Raw genomic sequence first — 19779 nt, forward strand, 5'->3', positions numbered from 1 at the left:
GTAAGTGTAAGTGTAACTTAATAAGAAATGCCAATCTTTTCTAAAATGGCTATAATATTTTGCATTTCCCACCAGCAGTGTATGAGTTTTAATTATTCTGTGCCCTTCCACTTGGTATTTCCAGTCTTACTAATTTCAGCCATTCTGTTGGGTGTATAGTGGTAGTTCATTGTGATTTTAATTTGATTTTTCCTGATGATTAATGACGTTGAAAATTTTCCCATATGCTTATTTGCTATTCATATATATATATATATATATTTGTCATTTGTTCTGTTATTACTGAGTTATAAAAGTTAATATGTTCTGGATATTAGTCCCTTATAAAATATATGCTTTAGATATATTTTCTCCCAGTCTGTGCTTTACATTTTAATTTTCTTAACAGGAACTTTTGAAGCACAAATACTTTAAATTATGATGAAGTCCAGTTTATTATTTTTCTCTTATGATTCATGCCTTTTATAGCCTACCTAAAAAATATTTGCCTAGCCCAATGTCACAAATTTTTTCTTGTTTTTTTTTTCCTAGATGTTCTATAATTTTAGCTTGCTCATTAGATCTATAACCGATTTTGAGTTAATTTTTATATATGATGTGAGGTAAAGGTGGATTTATATATTTTTTTAATGTGGCTGTCTAGTTATTCCAGCACCATTTGTTGAAAATAATATCCTTTCCCTACTGAATTATTTTGAAATATGTGTAAAAAAATTGGTTTATCATATATACATGTGTGTGTTTCTAGACTCTGTATTTTGTTTTGTTGATCTATCTACCCTTATACAAATATCACATTGTCCTGATTATTGTAGTTTAATAGTGGGTCCTGAACTCAGACAGTTTAAGTCTTTCAGCTTTGTTGTTCTTTTTTAAAATTGCTGAAGTTACCAGATCTAGGAGAAAGAGTCAGTTTTTGATGCTGCTTTGACTTGAGTGGTTTAGAGCAGAAGTCTGTTACCTCAAAGCCCTAGTAAATTTAGAGTCTGATATGGAGGGTCTATTATGATTTGTTTTATTTTATTTTATTTTTGCTCTTTCAGCTAGGCACATGTCCTACTTAATTTATATAGGACTCTCTTATCATCTGAGTTTTATTTCTGAGTGATAATTATTAAATGTTTCTCATGGCTCTGAGTCATATCAGTACGAATTACTTATCCCTCAACAATAAACTGTGAAGAGAGAGGAGGTATTACTGTGCCTCAAAAAGCCAGGATGTTTGAAGCTCGATAAGGCTGTTAATTTGCCACGTATGCATTGCTCTGAATTTGTGCAAACTGTCTGTAGTTTGCTTTGTGGTTAACCCAAAGAAAAAGGTGTGGTTGTATTTTTATTCTTAATCTTGAAACAAAGAGACAAAGTATTTTTACACCTGGTTTGAAACTCCCTTATTTGATTATTCTGGGTTGCAATTGCTATTAATATTTTTATTATCTAGATTGATTTCAGGATTTGAATTTAATATTTAATTTAGAGTTTGAATTTATATTAATTTCAGACAGAGGTGTGTGTGTGTGTGTGTGTTACAAAACCCTAAAAAACAGCAGTATGAAGTTTTCTATGCAGTGTTTAAAATAGTTAGGAACTGTTTACAACCTAATTAACATTTGAATGATGTTTTACAAAGATTCTTTCAAAATACGTTAGGAACTTTAAAAAATTTTTGTAGTTCTTCTAAGTGTTGTTTATATGTGTTAAATATAAAACTATAAAGCAATAAAAATGTACATTCTGGGAAATCAGTTCTGTTGGAATTGACACATAAAAGAGTAGTCAGGAATTTGACACATGAAAAGATACATGTAAAAGTAATTAGGGGCTGGGAGTGGTGGCTCACGCCTGTAATCCCAGCACTTTGGGAGGCCGAGGCAGGTGGATCACCTGAGGTCAGGAGTTCAAAACCAGCCTGGCCAACATGGTGAAACCCCGTCTCTTCAAAAAGACAAAATTAGCCGGGTGTGGTGGCACACCTGTAATCCCAACTACTCTTGAGGCTGAGGCAGGAGACTTGTTGCACCTGGGAGGCAGAGGTTGCAGTGAGCTGAGATTGTACCACCACACTCCAGCCTGGGTGAAAGAGTGAGACTCCGTTTCAAAAAAAGTAATTAGGAATTTATGCTGAAATATTATATATAGTATTAAAATTACATGGTATTGAACTCAGAATTTAGTAGCTGTATGTGGATTCTGATGCTATCAAAACATGTGTTGCCTAGAATCCTCTACCCAGGAATGGATCATTACAGAGCACTCAATTTTCTAAATGTCTGAAAGGTTGCCATCTTCAATGCAAAGTATTCTTTAGCCTGCTTTAAAAGTTCCCCCCCGCCCTTCCTGTGTGTATTTTTTCCTTCCCTTTCCTATGTGTTTAGTGTTCCTGGCCACTAGTCTGTATTTTTGCTGCTAATTTGCTATGAGTTTAGAATCTAAATAAGTTGACTGAGAGGCAGTAGGAGAGAGTTGGACATGGAATCAGGAGTTTTTTTGCTGAATTTCAAGAATTAAGAATCGTATGGAAATTCACATAATAAAAACAAGTCATATACAAGATACAAAAGACCACTCTAGTCTTAGAAACTTTGCCATAGCAACACCCAGCAAATGCAAGAAGAGTATAGAACTGTATCTTCAAACTTCTGAAGGAAAAAAAACTGTTCCAGCCATTTTATAACCATTCAAATTTTTCTTCCAATAAGGCAAAAGACAGCCTAACCCAGGAATATCAGAGAACTACAATACCCATGATACTCTTATTTTAAAACAAATAAGCAATAAAATACCTGAGTATATCAGGCAATCAAGAGATGAACAAAGTAAAAACTAGGAAATTGGAGAAGCCTTAGAAAAATGCTGTGCATCAACTCCACTTGAGTTCTAACACTAGCAACTTGGGGAATTACGGTTCCAGGCCAGAATGTAGATGTTATAAACCTTCAAAGTCTTTGTCAAAGCATCAAAACTTTTCTTTCTGCTGGTTATAAATATAAGAGAAATGAAAAAAATAGCAAAACTGTTATTTACTATATGGTAATTAAAAATATTAGAAACATTGAAATTTAAAGTGCTTTCATTTTATTTTTTATTTTTTATTTTTATTTTTTTTGAGACGGAGTCTCACTCTTGTTGCCCAGGCTGGAGTGCAATGGCGAGATCTCAGTGCACTGCAGCCTCTGCCTCCCAGGTTCAAGCAATTCTCCTGCCTCAGCCTCCCAAGTGGCTGGGATTACAGATGCCTGCCACCACACCCAGCTAATTTTTTGTATTTTTAGTAGAGATGGGGTTTCACCATGTTGGTCAGGCTAGTCTCGAGCTCCTGACTTCAGGTGACTCACCCACCTTGGCCTCCCAAAGTGCTGGGATTACAGGCGTGAGCCACCGCACCTGGCCTTATTATTATTATTTTTTAAACAAAAAACTCATTAAGAGTAGTTTAAACAGTGCTTGCCTTGCTGCCTTCTCGTTGTATAACTTCAGTTACAGAGGAGGCATCTTTTCTGTACTTGGTGAATTGGCATACTCCTAAATTTGGATCAGCTTCAAATATTTTGTCCTTTGCTCTTTTAGTGTCACGAAATATCTCTGAGGATTTCTTTAATGGGAAGTTTTTTTGTGGGCATAGCTTTTTCTGTGACATCTTCAACCTTTATGTCACCACCACTTTCTTAATGTATGTCAATAACTTGGCCTTTATTGAGTTTCTGTGGCTGCTTATCTGTAGTCTCTTGAATGGAGAAAGTGTCGACATTCCCTTGGTCAGCTAAAATTTGTTGATAACCTCATTTATGTTCAATTCAAATTTCACTTCGTGTTGTCACCTTTTATTTCTTTGCCAAACTCTCATGTTTGTTGGCTAATTCCCCTTTGATTGTTCATTTTTGTAAACTGTTACGTAGGATTATCACGGGGTGACTAGGAGGCAACATACACTCATCTCTGTGTGAACTGAGTAAACAGAGTGATCATTCACTTGACAGACTTTGAAAGAAGTAATGTGATTGATCGCCGATCATGATGAGCATGTTATTTACGTAGTGATTTGTGGACTAAAGAGCTAGCATCAAAGTTTGTGTTTTATGTAATTACAGTTAATATATCATGATAACTGAAATTTGAACCATGTTGTTGGGTGTTTAACGAAATTGTAGTAATTGAAACTTGTGCATAGTGAGACCATACAAAGTGAGACTCCCTCTAATAACATAACTGACAAAAATCCTATATTGAGGGGGAGAATTATGAGTATGTTCATCCTATTATTCTTGGCACAGGGAATTAGTATTACCTAAAGTTGAAACGTACTTAACACGATTCTAACCTCAAAATATTTCTCATAATTATATTTTATTAATTTTAGAGAAATCTTTCAGAAACTGTCCCTTGGTGAAGGAAATATAAAGATCAGCAGGTCTTTATTGTTTTTATTCTTTTCTGTTAAGACCCGTGGCAAGTAGGTAGAAATATTCTAGTCCAGTTTCACAAAAACAACCACCCAACTTAAAGAGCCTAGCCCTGGCTCATGGCCATGTATGCAGGGCCACCAGCATCAACTCCTATGTCCTTTGGGCATTAACATAACTCCCGCTAAAATCTGTCTTTATTCCTAATCCCCATGTTGTGGTCAGTGCAGCTTTATCTTCTATACTCCACCGTTTAATTTTGGTACTTGAAAATTTCTTATTCTCAAGCTCAACTATGTATTAAAAAATAATTTATAACATTTATTTAGCATTTCATTGTGTTTGTAGTGGGTAGGGAAGGAAGATTCCTCCATGTACTTCATTACCACCTACACCAGAAATGATCTGTCATGGTCATTCTTAAAATAACAAAAATCCCAGTAATCCAAACTATAAAGTACCTATTAATAAATATTAAGAAATATGTGCAACCTATAGGATGAAACTGAATTTATAAAAGAAGATCTGAATTAATACAGTGACCTACTGTATTCTGAGAGGGGAAGACTCAATTGCTAAAGTTATCAATTCTCCCCAAATTCGGTTCTTCCAATTAAAATTTCAGTAAAATTTAAGGAAATGTCAAAGTTCTCCAGAAGAGTAAACTTAATAAAATAATTTTTATATAATAAAATAATGGTTTATTGATTTTAATGATAAAATAATTAAAATTTAATTTTAATTTTTATAATTAATTATTTAAATTATTACTTTTAATTTTAATTAATTAAAATGAATTTTATTAAAATTAAAATAATTTTAATGATAAAATAATTCAAATAATGGTTTTGGAGTAGGAATAGGCAAATAAGTCTGTAGAATGAATAAATACTACAGAAACGTGTTCGTGAAAAGTTTAGAACTAATGAACTCAATATTTCAAGCCACTGGGGAAAGGATGGATTGTTTTAAAAGTAGTATTTAGAAAATTATCTATTTTTGGGGAGCAAATGCAGTTACATTCCTATTTCATATTATAAATGAAAATAGATTCCAGATGGAGTAAATATCTAAATATAAAAAAATTATAACAGTGCTGTTTTCAGAGGCTCAGGGTATCCTTTTAAGCATGCTTGAAAGCCAGAAACCATAAGGTGAAAGCAAGATAAAGTTAAAAGCCAAACAAAAGAGAAAAATGTTTACTGTATGTGACAAACATAATGTATGAGAGTCTCGTTTGGCCAAAAAAAGCAACCAATAGAAAGATGGGCAAAAGATAAACAGACATTTCAAAAAAGAAATAGCAATGGATAATACAAAAAGATGTTTATCCTTATTAGTAATGAATCTTTAGATACCATCTTTTACCTAGGAGATTGGCAAAATGTGAACTATTGATCATTTCCTATGTTAGTGAGAAAGTAATTGAGTGTAGATTGGTGTCCTCAATTTGTAGCATTTACCAAAAATTAGTTATACATACCTTTGACCCTAATGGGTCTATTTTTAGGTATCTGATACATAGAAATACTGGCATATGTTCAAAAGATACATGCACATAGGTGTTTATTGCATCATTGTTTACATAGTAAAAAATTGAAATCAACCTCCATGTTCATCAGTAAAGGGATACTTTGAGGAATGGGCACTGCTAAGGGGATAGACTCTGGAGTCAGGGTACCTGGCTTTGAATTCTGGATCATTTACTAGATGTGTGATCTAGGCTTACTTAACTTCTCTGGGCCTCAGTTTTCTCATCCATGAATTAGAGATAATTGAATCTACTTCAGAGCATTGTGACAATTAAATTAACTGAAATATATAGATAGAATAGCGCTTAGAATATAAGTATTCATTAAATATTAGCTAATGTTATCAGTTTGTAGTTATTAGAATAGAGTACATCTGTAACATTCTAAAAACATGGGAAGAAAACTCCATGATTTAAGTAAACAAATTTTAGAGCAATGTGTGCATATGGCATGAACACCTGTTCGTAAATAAAATTTTAGAATAATATATGTGTATGTATTTGAATGTACGTGGGATAAATCTGGAAGGATAAATGCCAGTCTTATCAGTAGTTAGCTCTAGGAAGTGAGATTGGGGAGGGGAGGGGAAGCAGATTATCAGTTTTTTAAAGAAATTTTTTTGGTATTGTTTGACTTTTTTTCAAGCATGTATTACATTTATAATTAAAGATTTTTTAAAAGATTCCACAGGGTGTAAATTTAGTACAACTTTTGACTAACTTTTATTTTACTTTTTAACTGTGAAAAAGTTATGTTCTCAAAATGATGTGTGCTTTCTCTTATTTTCCTTAGTGACTTATTAAAGTTTTCCTTGCAGGAACATGCTTACCCTGCTGATGAACTCATGCCTTTAACCTGTAGAGGTCGAGTTAGAGGCCAAGAGCCAAGTCGCGGTGACGTTGATGATGCCTTGGGAAAGTGAGTATTAACACGGGGCATGGCATGGCATCTCAGAGTTCTCAAGTCTTAGACTTTTAGAGACAGTTTACATATAATAATATTTCTAGGGATTGGCTAAATTTTAAAGACTGTTTTATGTGTTACATTATGCTCCTTTATTCCCTTCTGTTATCATTTATAAAAGATTAATCAGTTTACATCTTGGATCAGAGAAAAGTTAGTTGTTAAGCTGCATATAACTTAAAATATATGTAACCTTTATGTAACTTTTAAAATGTTTATAAAGTCATTAGCACATTGGACTGTTGATGTTTTAATATTTTCATTTGTTTTCAGAGCTAGTGAATGTTTCTATGCCTCTTGAAGATACGTAGATTCATTGAACATAAATGTAAAGGCTTTTCAGTTTCTTTCAGAGCTTTATAGGTTACATTGTACTATAGATACATGGAAGTACTAATTTATAGAAACTACCAGTCAATAGAATATAGATAAGTCTACTTGTACATTCATAAACTATTTAGGATTCTAACGTTTTATATCTTGTTACACTTGTTTCTTAGATTTTCTCTGACACTGATTGATTCTTTGGACACCCTTGTGGTAGGTTTGACTCTTCTTGGATTTATTTTATTCATGGTATGCACACTTAAGTATTGTGAATATGATCATAACACAGTAAGTATGAAATAGAAGCCTTCAGAATTAAAGATATTCTGATCTTTGCTTCTAAATAAATTTTTACACTGTTGAGTTGATGAGGTCAAATGGAATTATGTAATATAACAGAGATATCCAAATAATTTATGGGAATGTCAGCTTATGTAATGGCACCTTAATTAGGAAGGTCCTTTTTTCCCCTCTTTGGACAAGGAGGTTGAAGCTATTGGAAAAAAGTAACTTTAGAAAACATCATTGATGTTGTTCCATAATGACATGCCAAAATGATATCAAAATTGTTAAATTAGAATCTTTATATTGCTGTGTTCATAAGCCAAAAATTAATTTTTCCCAGCAGTGATTTTTAGCATCAGGTGATGACTTCTTGGTACTCCTTTTCAACCTCGTATAGTACAGAAATTTATTTCTGGTTCAGGACTGTTTGTGATGACAGAGGGAAAGATTGAGTTACAGATGTCATGATTTCTAAATATAGTATCTTTTTAGTTTTTTACTCTTAGATCATTATGGTATGAAAGTAGGCTTTTGTGAGAATTTTCCTTAAGGCATAATTCTCAACTTCCAGTTAATATCCCAAGTGGTGATTAATATTTAAAAAACAAAACAAAAAACCTTTGGGGTGTCAGAAATTTTTTGGAGCTAGGCTTCTCTTCTCAATGTTGTTTTTGTATTCTTCTTTCACTGGAGTATTTTTTTTTTTAAGAACGAAAATTCTCAACTCTAAAAGCAGCTTAGGAGGATCACTTGTGATTTAAAAAAAATAGGTCCTCCTAAGTTATTCTGATTCAGTTGTTGTGGAGTGGGACTGGGCATCCCTTCCAAAGCTCTTTGGTTCAAAAAGATGTTATGGTTGAGAAAAATCACGATTGTTTAGATCTTTTTAGCTAGTCAGGGTTTGAAAGTCACAGCTTCATGTTTCGGAATGGAATATGCAAACTATATTACAGTAACTATGAGAACTATATTACAGTAACTATATTACAGTAACTATGAGAAAGAGAAAATACTGTGTGCCTTGTTTTTGGTTTATTGGCCTTAAAGAAAACATATGGAAGAGTCTGATTACAAGCTAGAAGAGTTCAAGAGGCAAAAATTCCCAGGAGATAAACCCAGGGAGAAGAATTAGATTAACAAAGTGATACTAAAATGTATATGTGTATGGAGGGTGAGGATAGTGGAACAGTTATGTCTCATTCCAAAAGTGATAGATGCACTGTATGTGCCTGCATTTATTGCTGCCCACTTGATGTGGACTTTGAGATTGAGAAGGGAGAGCCGTCAGTTTAAAATCAGTTTTCATATTATGTTTTAGTCAGGACTTACCCTAAATTTTACTTTTACTGAATTTAGGGAGATACTTTTATGGAATGTTTTATAAATTAGAATTTTTACGTATCAAATCAAGTGAAAAAGCACAACAAATTATTATCAAATGAGGAGAGATTAAACAGTTAAGTAAAGGAAAACTACTTTTAATGTACCTAGGCTCTAGGTAACATCTCATGTGCGGCCTTAATTTAGACTGAAAAATCATAGCAGCCTGTGTGATGACAGGGACTACTTTTGCTGCCCATTGCAAGAATCCACGAAGTTTTTAGTTTAGTCAGGATTCTAGATCTGCATGGTTAATAGTTGTAATTATTTTAAGCCCTTAAGTCAGACACTCTACTAAAATCATTTTACATACATTATCTTATTTAAGAAAACAACCCTATAAGAGTAGGTATTTCCTCTTTTTATAGATGAAAGAACAAGCTCAGAAATGGAAGTAAGTTGGCTGAGATAGCAAAGGTAGTGAGTGAAACAACCAGAATTCAAATCAGGGCATGACCATAACATTGTATGACCACAACATTGTATAGCCTCCTTAGTGAACAGGGCATCCATGGAGTGAAGCTAGCAGGGGATGTATAGTTTAGGACCAATTGAACATGCCTTGAAGAAAGTGCTTTCTTCTGAGAATAAAAGCAACTTTTAGAATGTATCTGGTGAATAGGATGGTTTTTAATTTTGTTTTGACTTAGAAACCAAATTCTACTGGAACTCACCTCATGTAGCCTGCCTGGGTCATGAGAACCCAGTTAACAGGTCTGATGATGGTAGCTTCAAAGTCCTCATAATATTTCAGTGTATGCAAAGAAGTGTATAAAGATGCTATATAATTAGATACTTAATTTTTTTAGTTTTAGACATTATTACATTTTTATAATATACTTAGAAATATTATTTGTGTGTGTCACTTTTTAGAGTTTTAAAGTAGACTGATTTTTAATAGCTCATTCTAAGAATGTTTCTCCTTGACTTGGTAGAAAAGAACTTTATTTCATAATTTTCTTCTCCCAGGTATTAAATAAAACTAAAGAATTTGAAGATGCAGTGAGAAAAGTTTTAAGAGATGTTAATTTAGATAACGATGTAGTCGTATCAGTCTTTGAAACAAACATCAGAGTTCTTGGGTAAGTATGAAAGACACTAAAGCTATAATTTTATTTTATTTTTATTTATTTATATATATTTTTTGAGACAGAGTCTTGCTCAGTCACCCAGGCTGGAGTGCAGTGACAATCTTGGCTCACTGCAGCCTCCGCCTCCCGGGTTCAAGCGATTCTCCTGTCTAAGCCTCCTGAGTAGCTGGGACTACAGGTGCATACCACCAAGCCCAGCTAATTTTTGTATTTTTAATAGAGATGGGGTTTCACCCTAATGGCCAGGCTGGTCCCGAATGCCTGACCTTAAGTGATCTGCCTGCCTCGGCCTCCCAGAATGCTGGGATTACAGGCGTGAGCCACCACGCCCAGTCTGTAATTTTAATATCAGAAAAGTTTAGGATATACTGTTTATTTCTTGATGGTAATCATGCAAGAAGTTTCTTGTGTTTAAAAGATGTAAGTTGGAACATTATGAAACACAGAGTCTGTGGCATTACCTTGTATTTAATCACTCGCAGACGTCTCTAGACTCAAAGGTAATATCTGTATGTTGTTAAAAAGGAAATATAGGTTGAACATTAGTCAGCTTCATCACAGGTATTTTCACCAGCTTACGTAGTTTGTTAACCATAGCCAAGCACCTCTTCAGGTAAGCCAAATGAAACTGAATTTATAAGATTACCTCTCAACAAACAGTTTGAAATGCTCTTGGGCCTTTTTTTTTTTTTTTTTGGAGACAGACTCTCACTGTGTTGCCAGGCTGGAGTGCAGTGGTACGATCTTGGCTCACTGCAACCTCCGACTCCCTGGTTCAAGTGATTCTCCTGCCTCAGCCTCCTGAGTAGCTGTGATTACAGGCACCTGCCACCATGCCCAGCTAATTTTTGTATTTTTAGTAGAGACGGGATTTCACCGTGTTGGCCAGGATGGTCTCGATCTCCTGACCTCGTGGTCCACCTGCCTTGGCCTCCCAAAGTGCTGGGATTACAGGCATGAGCCACTGCACCTGGCCAGGATATTTTAAAAAGATGAAATTACAGGATTTATTAGTTCAAGTTTCAATATTATTTAATTTTTATAGTTTTGATTAAATGTTTGTTATTGTAACTCCTCTTTGTCAAAGTGAGTCTACTCTTCAATTAAATATAAGAAATTGTTATGTGGTTTTACACAGAGTTTATTAATCTAGAGCGAGAGGTTTTTATGTTTTAAATAATATTCTAAGTTAAAGACTTCATGGTGATACAACTAAATTTTTAAATTTAAAATTTGTTAAAATATTTGTTAGATTTGTTAAATGTAGTATCTCGGATTTTAAGAAAATTTAAGCTATTTAAGAACGCAAAACACTTCACAACAGGATAGAATATCTAATTTTTAAAAAAATATATTGACTCTGTAATTGTAATGGTTTGCCATAAAATGAACAGCGTTAAGTAAATAATGTTTAAATAATTTTTGTCTTTCCTTAAATATGTTAAATTGTATAAGAAAGTACCCACACCTTTTTACATGGTAACTTCTAATTGTCTATAAGATATGGATAATGTTTCATCTCTGTGATCCTAGGGGTCTTTTGGGTGGGCACTCCCTGGCGATCATGCTGAAAGAAAAAGGTGAATATATGCAGTGGTACAATGATGAACTTCTCCAAATGGCAAAGCAGTTAGGTTACAAACTTTTACCGGCTTTCAACACTACCAGTGGCCTTCCTTATCCAAGAGTAAGTACTTCTGAAAAAATAGAGTCTTTATATACTTTCTTTGCTGTTTTACAAAACAAAGGTTTGTGATCAGAGCCATTGTTCTTCACCAGCTTGAGGCTGAAAAAAAACGCTTCAAAGCTATATAACAAATTTATATTTTCATTTCAATTAACTGATTATACTTCTAAGTTATGTGATAATTAGATTAGTTTAAGCTTTAAAAAAGTTTTATTTCTAATTTCTATGGGTACATGGTAGGTATATATTAATGGGGTACATGAGATATTTTGATACAATCATACAATGCATAATAATCACATCAGGGTAAATGGGGTGGCCATTACCTCTAGCATTTATGATTTCTTTATGTTACAAACATTCCAATTATACTCTTTTAGTTGTTTTAAAATGTATGATACATTTCTGTTGACTGTAATCGCTCTGTTGTGCTATTAAATACTGTATCTTATTCATTCTGTCTAACCTGTTTCTGTACTCATTAACCATCCCCTATTCCCCATCCCCACCACTTACCCTTCCCAGCCTCTGATAACCATTGTTCTACTCTCTAACTCCATGAGATCAATTGTTTTAAATTTTAGCTCCCACAAATGAGTAAGAACATTCAAAATTTGTCTTTCTATGCCTGGCTTATTATTTTTTTTTTTTTGGGGGGATGGAGTCTTGCACTGTCGCCTAGGCTGAAGTGCAGTGGCGCAATCTCGGCTCACTGCAACGTCTGCCTCCTGGGTTCACGCCATTCTCCTGCCTCAGCCTCCCGAGTAGCTGGGACTACAGGCGCCCGCTACCACGCCCGGCTAATTTTTTGTATTTTTAGTAGAGATGGGGTTTCACCGTGTTAGCCAGGATGGTCTTGATCTCCTGACCTTGTGATCCACCTGCCTCAGCCTCCCAAAGTGCTGGGATTACAGGCATGAGCCACCCCGCCCAGGTGCCTGGCTTATTTCATTTAACATACTGTGCTCCACTTCCATCCATGTTGTTGTAAAGGACGGGATCTCATTCTTTTTTGTGGCCAAATAGTATTCCATTGTGTATATGTATAATTTAAGCTTTAATGTGTCATTACCATTACAGATTAGATTATGCTGCAGAAGGAAAAACAGATGCTAGACCAGAACGTGGGCACAGAATTATTTGTGTAGAAGATATAATTGAAGCAGTTAGTATGTAGGTGTTAACTGTCCAAAGGAGAGGACAGAGAGAGAACTCACAGGACAGAGGGAGGGCATGAGGAGGGACAGCCAGTGGAAAGTAAGGTACACAGATTTAAGAGGAGAATCATGAAGTAGTGTAGTGTGCAGTACTATAAAATCCAAAGAAGGGAACTTCGAAAGGAGGAAATGTTCTAGAAAACTTGAGAATTGGGTGCAAACAGAGCCTTGAAGTTGTAGTGAATAAAGAGGAAAGTATTCAAAGTAGGTGAAAGTAAATAGGAATGAACCACTCATTTTAAAATTTCTTCTGTGTTGGTAGTTAAAGGAGAGTTGGCAATAAAGTCAGTTGAAGGAGTTTTATTGGTTTTCCCCTAAGAAAATTTTATATTTAAAGCAGAGGGAAAGAAGCCATTGAAGATGGAAATAGCTCTTCTGATTTATTTCTCGTTCTTTATTAACGCTATTACTCTCTCCCTCTTATCCAGGACAGATACCTCAGCCATTACCAAGCTCTGTCAGTTTTTTTCTTTTCTTATACCTGTCTTACTCTTTCTCTCTTGATTTATGCTTCAGAGCACTTGAAAAACCAGTATCACTGAAATCTAATTTTTGTCAAATTATCTTCAAAAATTTTATGGCTCTTTTTATTGTATTGAGTGTCCCTTAACTTTCAGCATTTTTTGTAGTTTGGCAGTAGACTTTCTGAAATTCTCTCTTATTTCCATATCCCAGTGAAATCATTGTTCCATTTCAGCCAGAACAATCTGTAGTGTCCCCAGAGTCTCTAAGTTTTTTTTTTTTTTTCATTCCATGCCTTTAGGCTTACCATCTCTATCACCTGGCATAACTTCTCTACAAATATAAGTCAAATCAAATAAGGCTAATTTCCTCCATCAAGAAGTCATCCTTGACTGGAGATATAGCATGATATAGGGCAATGCTTTACCTATCAATTTAGTGAGTTGTGCTAGCACTTTTTAAAAATTAAACAGACTAGAATGAAGTCTCTTCTTGTTTAAATTTCTAGTTGATATTTTAAATAGCTCTCTGTAAACATTCTTTTTGTTTGTTTTGAGATAGTCTCCCTCTATCACCCAGGCTGGAGTTCAGTGGTGTGATAATTGCTCACTGCAGCCTCCAACTCCTGGGCTCAAGTGATCCTCCCACCTCAGCCTCCTGTAGTAGCTGAGACTACAGGCACGTGCCACCATGCTCGGCTGATTTTTAAAAAAAATTTTTGTGGAGATGGGGTTCTCACTGTGTTGCCCAGGGTAGTCTCAGACTCCTGGGCTTAAGAGATCCTCCCACCTTGGCCTTCCCTGGACTCACAGATGTGAGCCATTGTGCCTGGCCTCTGTGGACATTCTGATACACATCTTTTTACACATTTTTAATTTCTTCCTTCAGATAAATTACTCGAAGAGGAAGTAATGTCACTGAGTAGGGAATGCTTTTTAAGATATCAGGTACTTGTTGCCCAGTTGCTTTTCAGAAAGATTCTTTTTTACTTCTCAGTGTTGTGTAAAAGTACATGTGTCATTTAACTGTTACTGTATATTATTATTTTGCCAACTTAATGAGGAAAAATTGAATTATATTTTAATATGGATTTCTTTGCTTATTAGTACAGTTAAATTTGTTGATCTTTTTTTACTTAGCATGTTAAAATTAAAAGCAAAGTTTTTTTAAACAATATATAAACATTTATTTAATTCAGTTTACTTTTAGTAAATACTTTTAGTTTTTATTATAAATGGAGGTGTTAGATTTTGAGGAATCTAGCATTTCTTTACTTTTGCCGTAACATGAGAAGCAGGCAAGGAATTAAAACAGAAGATACTATGAGTGTTATGGTAAAACAAAGTAACTTATATTATTTTCTTATACTCTGAAGTGTCAAGAAAATTTTTAAAATGATTTTTTTATAATAGGACAGTAGAAGAAAAATAACTGCTGTCCCATCCTTTCTTATACATGCTTAGTATGCTTTTGCCCATGAAAATTTGTGTAATCAGTCTCTCTTAGATAAGCATATGTAATTGATAGTATTTGCATTAATGGTTTTAACTCAGAAGAATGTACTGTACAGAAATGGTATTGTAAGAGTTAGTGGTCATTTTTTAAACTCATATAAACTTTAGAGCTAGTACGTACTTTGTAATGCCATTTCCTCGAAGTTAATTAAAAGCAACTTGCCAGCTTTTCAGATAAGACCTCATTACGAACGTTGAGTAGATGATTATATCCATAAAATATAAGGTTAATAAGAATTCTATTATGATTTATACATATTTTAAGGATTTTCTAGTGTAGCAAAAAGACAGTGTAAACAAGTTTAGTGTAGGTAATTTATGCCTTTACTTTGCAATAAAAAGATGTCCTTTTTAAAATTGCCTTGTGACTCTCAGGAACACAGAATTAGGAGGAACCAGATTCTAGATTGCCTCATGCTTTATTTTATTCCTACTTTCATCTCTTTTTGTCTTAAACCTCTCAAGAAAGCAGGACAATAAGCTCCTTGTTATTAATTTCTGCAGTAATAGATACTACTACCAGTGCCATCTCTAAACCCAGTCATTTGAGTCCTAGTCAGGAGGACAAGAACCTATCTACCAGCCCCTAGATCAACCAGAGGATCCCGTAAGCAAAAAAAAGCACTGAACCCTTCTTCCCTGATTTGTGGAAATGGTAGTGCCCCTTGGATGCTGAAATGCATCTTGGTTCTGCATTTAAAAGTTCTTTAATACTGGCCGGGCGCAGTGGCTCACACTTGAAATCCCAGCACTTTAGGAGGCCAAGTCGGGCGGATCACGAGGTCAAGAGATCGAGACCATCTTCGCCAACATGGTGAAACCCCATCTCTACTAAACATACAAAAATTAGCTGGATGCAATGGTGTGTGCCTGTAATCCCAGCTACTCGGGAGGCTAAGGCAGGATAATTGCTTGAACCCGGGAGGTGGAGGTTGCGGTGAGCCAAGATCGTGCCACTGCACTCCAGCCGGGTGACAGAGTGAGACTCCATCCCCCCAAAAAATTTAAAAAAAAAGTTGTTTAATACCACTTATCTTCAGGAAGGATACAAGATTTAAATGAACAGATACTATAGATAATTGTGTTAATAAATCGTCCTTTTACAAATTTTATAGCAGTCATCTTGGGGTACAGTTCAATATACAAACATCTTAAGTATTATTGTACTAAAACGTTCATGATTCAAAGTATTTCCATTTTAAGGGAAAAGATACTGAAAGTGGGATAGAGAGATGTTTATTCTTCTCTATTTTGCTTTTGCTTTCTTATGACTACTCTTAGACTTTGTCATTCTTAGCTCTCAACTACTCCCAATTCGGTGTTATTTCCTTTTCTGAAATTCACATTTTAGCACTTGTGGCTTCCATTTGTTTGGCACTTAATTTATGACTTTTCATTGTTAGTTATTTTCTCTATTTATATATCTGTCTTATTTGCTCTGTCTGGATTTTAAGCTCCTTGAGGACAAGGATCTATTCCTTTGTATATTATCATAATATCCCCCACATGGTAGGTAAGTAAGCAATAAATATTGATTAGTTGATTGTAGTAATTAATGAAATTGACCAGAAAATATTTTTCACTGTTGATTCTTGTTGCAAATATTTGTAAAATTATACTTTACCTTAGTGTAATTCATGTGATTCCATCTTTATTTTATTATTAGGTATTGCTTCATTTTAGATTAATTATTCTTAGTATCAGTTTTCAATTTTAGTTCTGTAGATAGGGATACAGGCAGCATAAGGGGGCAGGAGATACTTTTCATTCTTGTTTATGGCGCAGAACTACCTAAAACTAGCTAATCCTACAAAAGTACAAATGGTAGAGATAATTATAAGTTTGGGAGGGTATGGAGGGGTACTGCTAGACTAATAGCACATGAAAATGTCTCAAGTGGTACTTCACAAAGTAAGGTAAATGGCAGTACTGAGAACAACATTAACAGTGATCAAATCCCCATCTCTCACCTACGTTTCACATTTGTTGTTTGTTTTTTTGTTGTTGAGGGGGTGTTTGTTTAGAAATGCCTGGAATCTGTTGATTGGACACTGTTAAGGCACTAGGTATACCTACCAATTGATATTTGCAGATAAGTTGAAATATAAATTTTTTTGAGCTTCTCTTTATATAGAGTTTGAATAATAACTGGACCAAGAGTATACCCGTGATGTTTTATGTTTGATTTTTTTTGTTTATTTATTATTGGCTGAATCCTTGGCATATCCTCCTTTTTTGTTGGTTACTTGGATTGCTGAAAAATATTCTAATTTTAATCAGTGTCTGCCCAGTTTGAGTCTAGTTAATCCAGGTTCATATTGTAGTAGTAAAGGTCTTGCTCTGTCACACAGGCTGGAGTGCTGTGACGCTATCTCGGCTCACTGCAACCTCCGCCTCCCAAGTTCAAAAGATTCATGCCTCAGCCTCCCAGATAGCTGGGATTACAGGCACACGCCACCATGCCTGGCTGATTTTTGTATTTTTAGTTGAGATGGGGTTACGCCATGTTGGCGAGGCTGGTCTCAAACTTCTGGCCTCAAGTGATCCACTCGCCTTGGCCTCACAAAGTGCTGGGATTATGGGCATGAGCTACCGCCCGTGGCCTATTTGGTTGTCTTCCACTTAATAAAGAAATACCCCTTTGAAAAAATTTCCCTTGTGTTGTTAGCCTGCCAGCAAGGTGATACACTCTATGTTTCAAAACTCTTAAAACCCGTAAATGAAATTTTAATTTCCTTTCAAATGTATACCATAACAATCTGTTTTCTCTCTGTGATGAACTAGTTAATATATAATATAGACTGGTTTTTCACAAATTCTAGTCTAACCCTAATTTCTTCTAAGGCTGGTCTACTTCCCTATTCTTGTACTTACTAGTTCAAACTGTCCAGAGAACAAAATTGTTATAAAAGATACCTTCTCTGTGTAATTTCCCTTGGATTATAATCATTTCCCTTGTTTACTCCAAGGGAAGTAATTGAGTTTTGATGTCATTGAGGATGGAATGACATAAAAGCTTACTTACTTCATGAATATTATATGCTTAGAATATATTTCCCTACATGCTAATTGGAAAGTCAAAGAGATCATCAGATTGAATTTCAGTGTTTAGTTATTTTATGAATTATTTTCATGATTTTATACAAAGACTTGATTGAAAAGTAGTTTCTTATCAGAAAGTCATTGTCTTGATAACTGCTAATGACAATTTTCTAACTGTATTCAGATTAATTTAAAGTTTGGCATCAGAAAACCAGAAGCTCGGACAGGAACTGAGACAGATACCTGTACAGCTTGTGCAGGTACCTTGATCCTTGAATTTGCTGCTTTAAGTCGATTCACAGGAGCAACAATATTTGAGGTTTGCTTTTTACGGTCTTTGATATCCTGGGTATTGGGCATAACTACCTTTATATCTTCTTCATTGGTTAAATATTAGGATTATTAGTTGGAGAATTACTGTTATTTTAGTGAACTTTTTGTCTAAATTCCTTTACATGGTTTTTAATTGTCAAAAACCTAGAACATTGTGAGAGAGCTATGTTAAATCCAACTTTGCATTTTGTTCACCAACTATGAAGTATATGTTTAGGTTTAGTCTTAGAATTTTTTTAGCCATATTACTTAAATGAGTTTGATGTTTCCTTGATATCATAAATGTCTTATGAAATACTATGTCCCTGTGTTTTGTTAGACTTCCATATGGTCTATTGCACTTCTGAAAGTTCTGAAACCTTCACTAATCTTCTAAAACACAGTGAAATTTTCATACTTAAGTGTTGATTGAGACTCTAATCTGTAAATTTGTTTACTGCAAGGGAAATGTTATTCATTATCCAAAAGACTTAATATCCCCACATAGTTGTGGACTATCTGTGTCTCTCATTAAAAAACTAATTATTTAAGCATGTCATTGGAGTGCAGTGGTAACACAAAGCACTGTCTTTTTCAAGCATATGACTTAGGTTAATGTTTAAAAATCCAACAAATGGCAAACAGAACAAGCAGAAATAGGGACTGTATAGTAGCATTACAGATACTAGATCTGAATGTAAAGAAAACAAATTGACTTTGTATGTATGTATGCCTTTGAATGTATGTCTGTATGTTCACATGTCTCAAGGACAGATTTATCATGTTTGGTTGGTTAATCTTTTAAACTTAAGTTTTTGCTCTATATCTTGTTCACTAATATTTTCCCTTCATTAAAAAATTTGGACACTTTTGCATACTTTAATAACTACACTCTCAGATATTGATGCAGTTACAGGTGAGGAAAATAAGGCTCAAAGAGTATGAGAGACCTGCACAGCCAGCTGGTAGATGATGCATGGAGTTGGAATTAGAATCCATGTCTTTCTGAATTTGAAACCCATACTCTTTCCAGTGGGCTATTTTATGTTTATTAATAAATCTGTTGAAAGTCATGATTTTTTTAAAAAAAATTCTTGAATATGCAGTAATTTGTTATCAGAGAAGATGCAGTTGACAAAGCATTGATATAATACAGGGTTGGCAAACTACAGTCTGTGAGCAAAGTGCAGCCACTGCCTATTTTTATAAATAAAGCTTTTTTGGAACACAGCCATGCTCAATTGTTTGTTTTTATCTATGCCTACTTTGGTGCTACGGTGACAGAGTTGAGTAATTGTGCCATTTACTGTGTGACCCATAGCACTTAAGATACCTGATTCTTGTCAGAAAAGGTTTGCTGACCCTTGATCTAATACATATAAAGAAATCTGAATTCTCATATTATTTTTTTGTCCTGTAATTCAATTTTAAACTCTAGCTAATCTTGAATTTCACTAGGCCTGTTTTCTTAGCTGTAAAATAAGACTAGGGAAATACAATCTTTTTGAAGTTTCCTGGCTCTGAAATTCTGCCATTTAATTAAAATTATAACCTGCTTTGTGTTTAA

General features: G+C 34.5%; 1 protein-coding gene across 5 annotated transcripts in view; it reads left to right on the forward strand.

The window, feature by feature from the left end:
- EDEM3 (ER degradation enhancing alpha-mannosidase like protein 3) overlaps window positions 1–19779 on the forward strand; it is a 65627-nt gene that overhangs the window by 10323 nt on the left and 35525 nt on the right. For all 5 annotated transcript variants that reach the window (XM_054475158.2, XM_054475196.2, XM_054475181.2 and 2 more), the window contains 5 exons: window positions 6750–6850; window positions 7396–7435; window positions 9857–9969; window positions 11512–11665; window positions 18085–18219. In XM_054475158.2, the coding sequence (XP_054331133.1) occupies window positions 6750–6850; window positions 7396–7435; window positions 9857–9969; window positions 11512–11665; window positions 18085–18219 (543 nt within the window). The remainder of the gene's footprint in view (window positions 1–6749; window positions 6851–7395; window positions 7436–9856; window positions 9970–11511; window positions 11666–18084; window positions 18220–19779) is intronic.

This window comes from Pongo pygmaeus, chromosome 1 (genome assembly GCF_028885625.2).
Source record: "Pongo pygmaeus isolate AG05252 chromosome 1, NHGRI_mPonPyg2-v2.0_pri, whole genome shotgun sequence".
Lineage (NCBI taxonomy): Eukaryota > Metazoa > Chordata > Mammalia > Primates > Hominidae > Pongo > Pongo pygmaeus.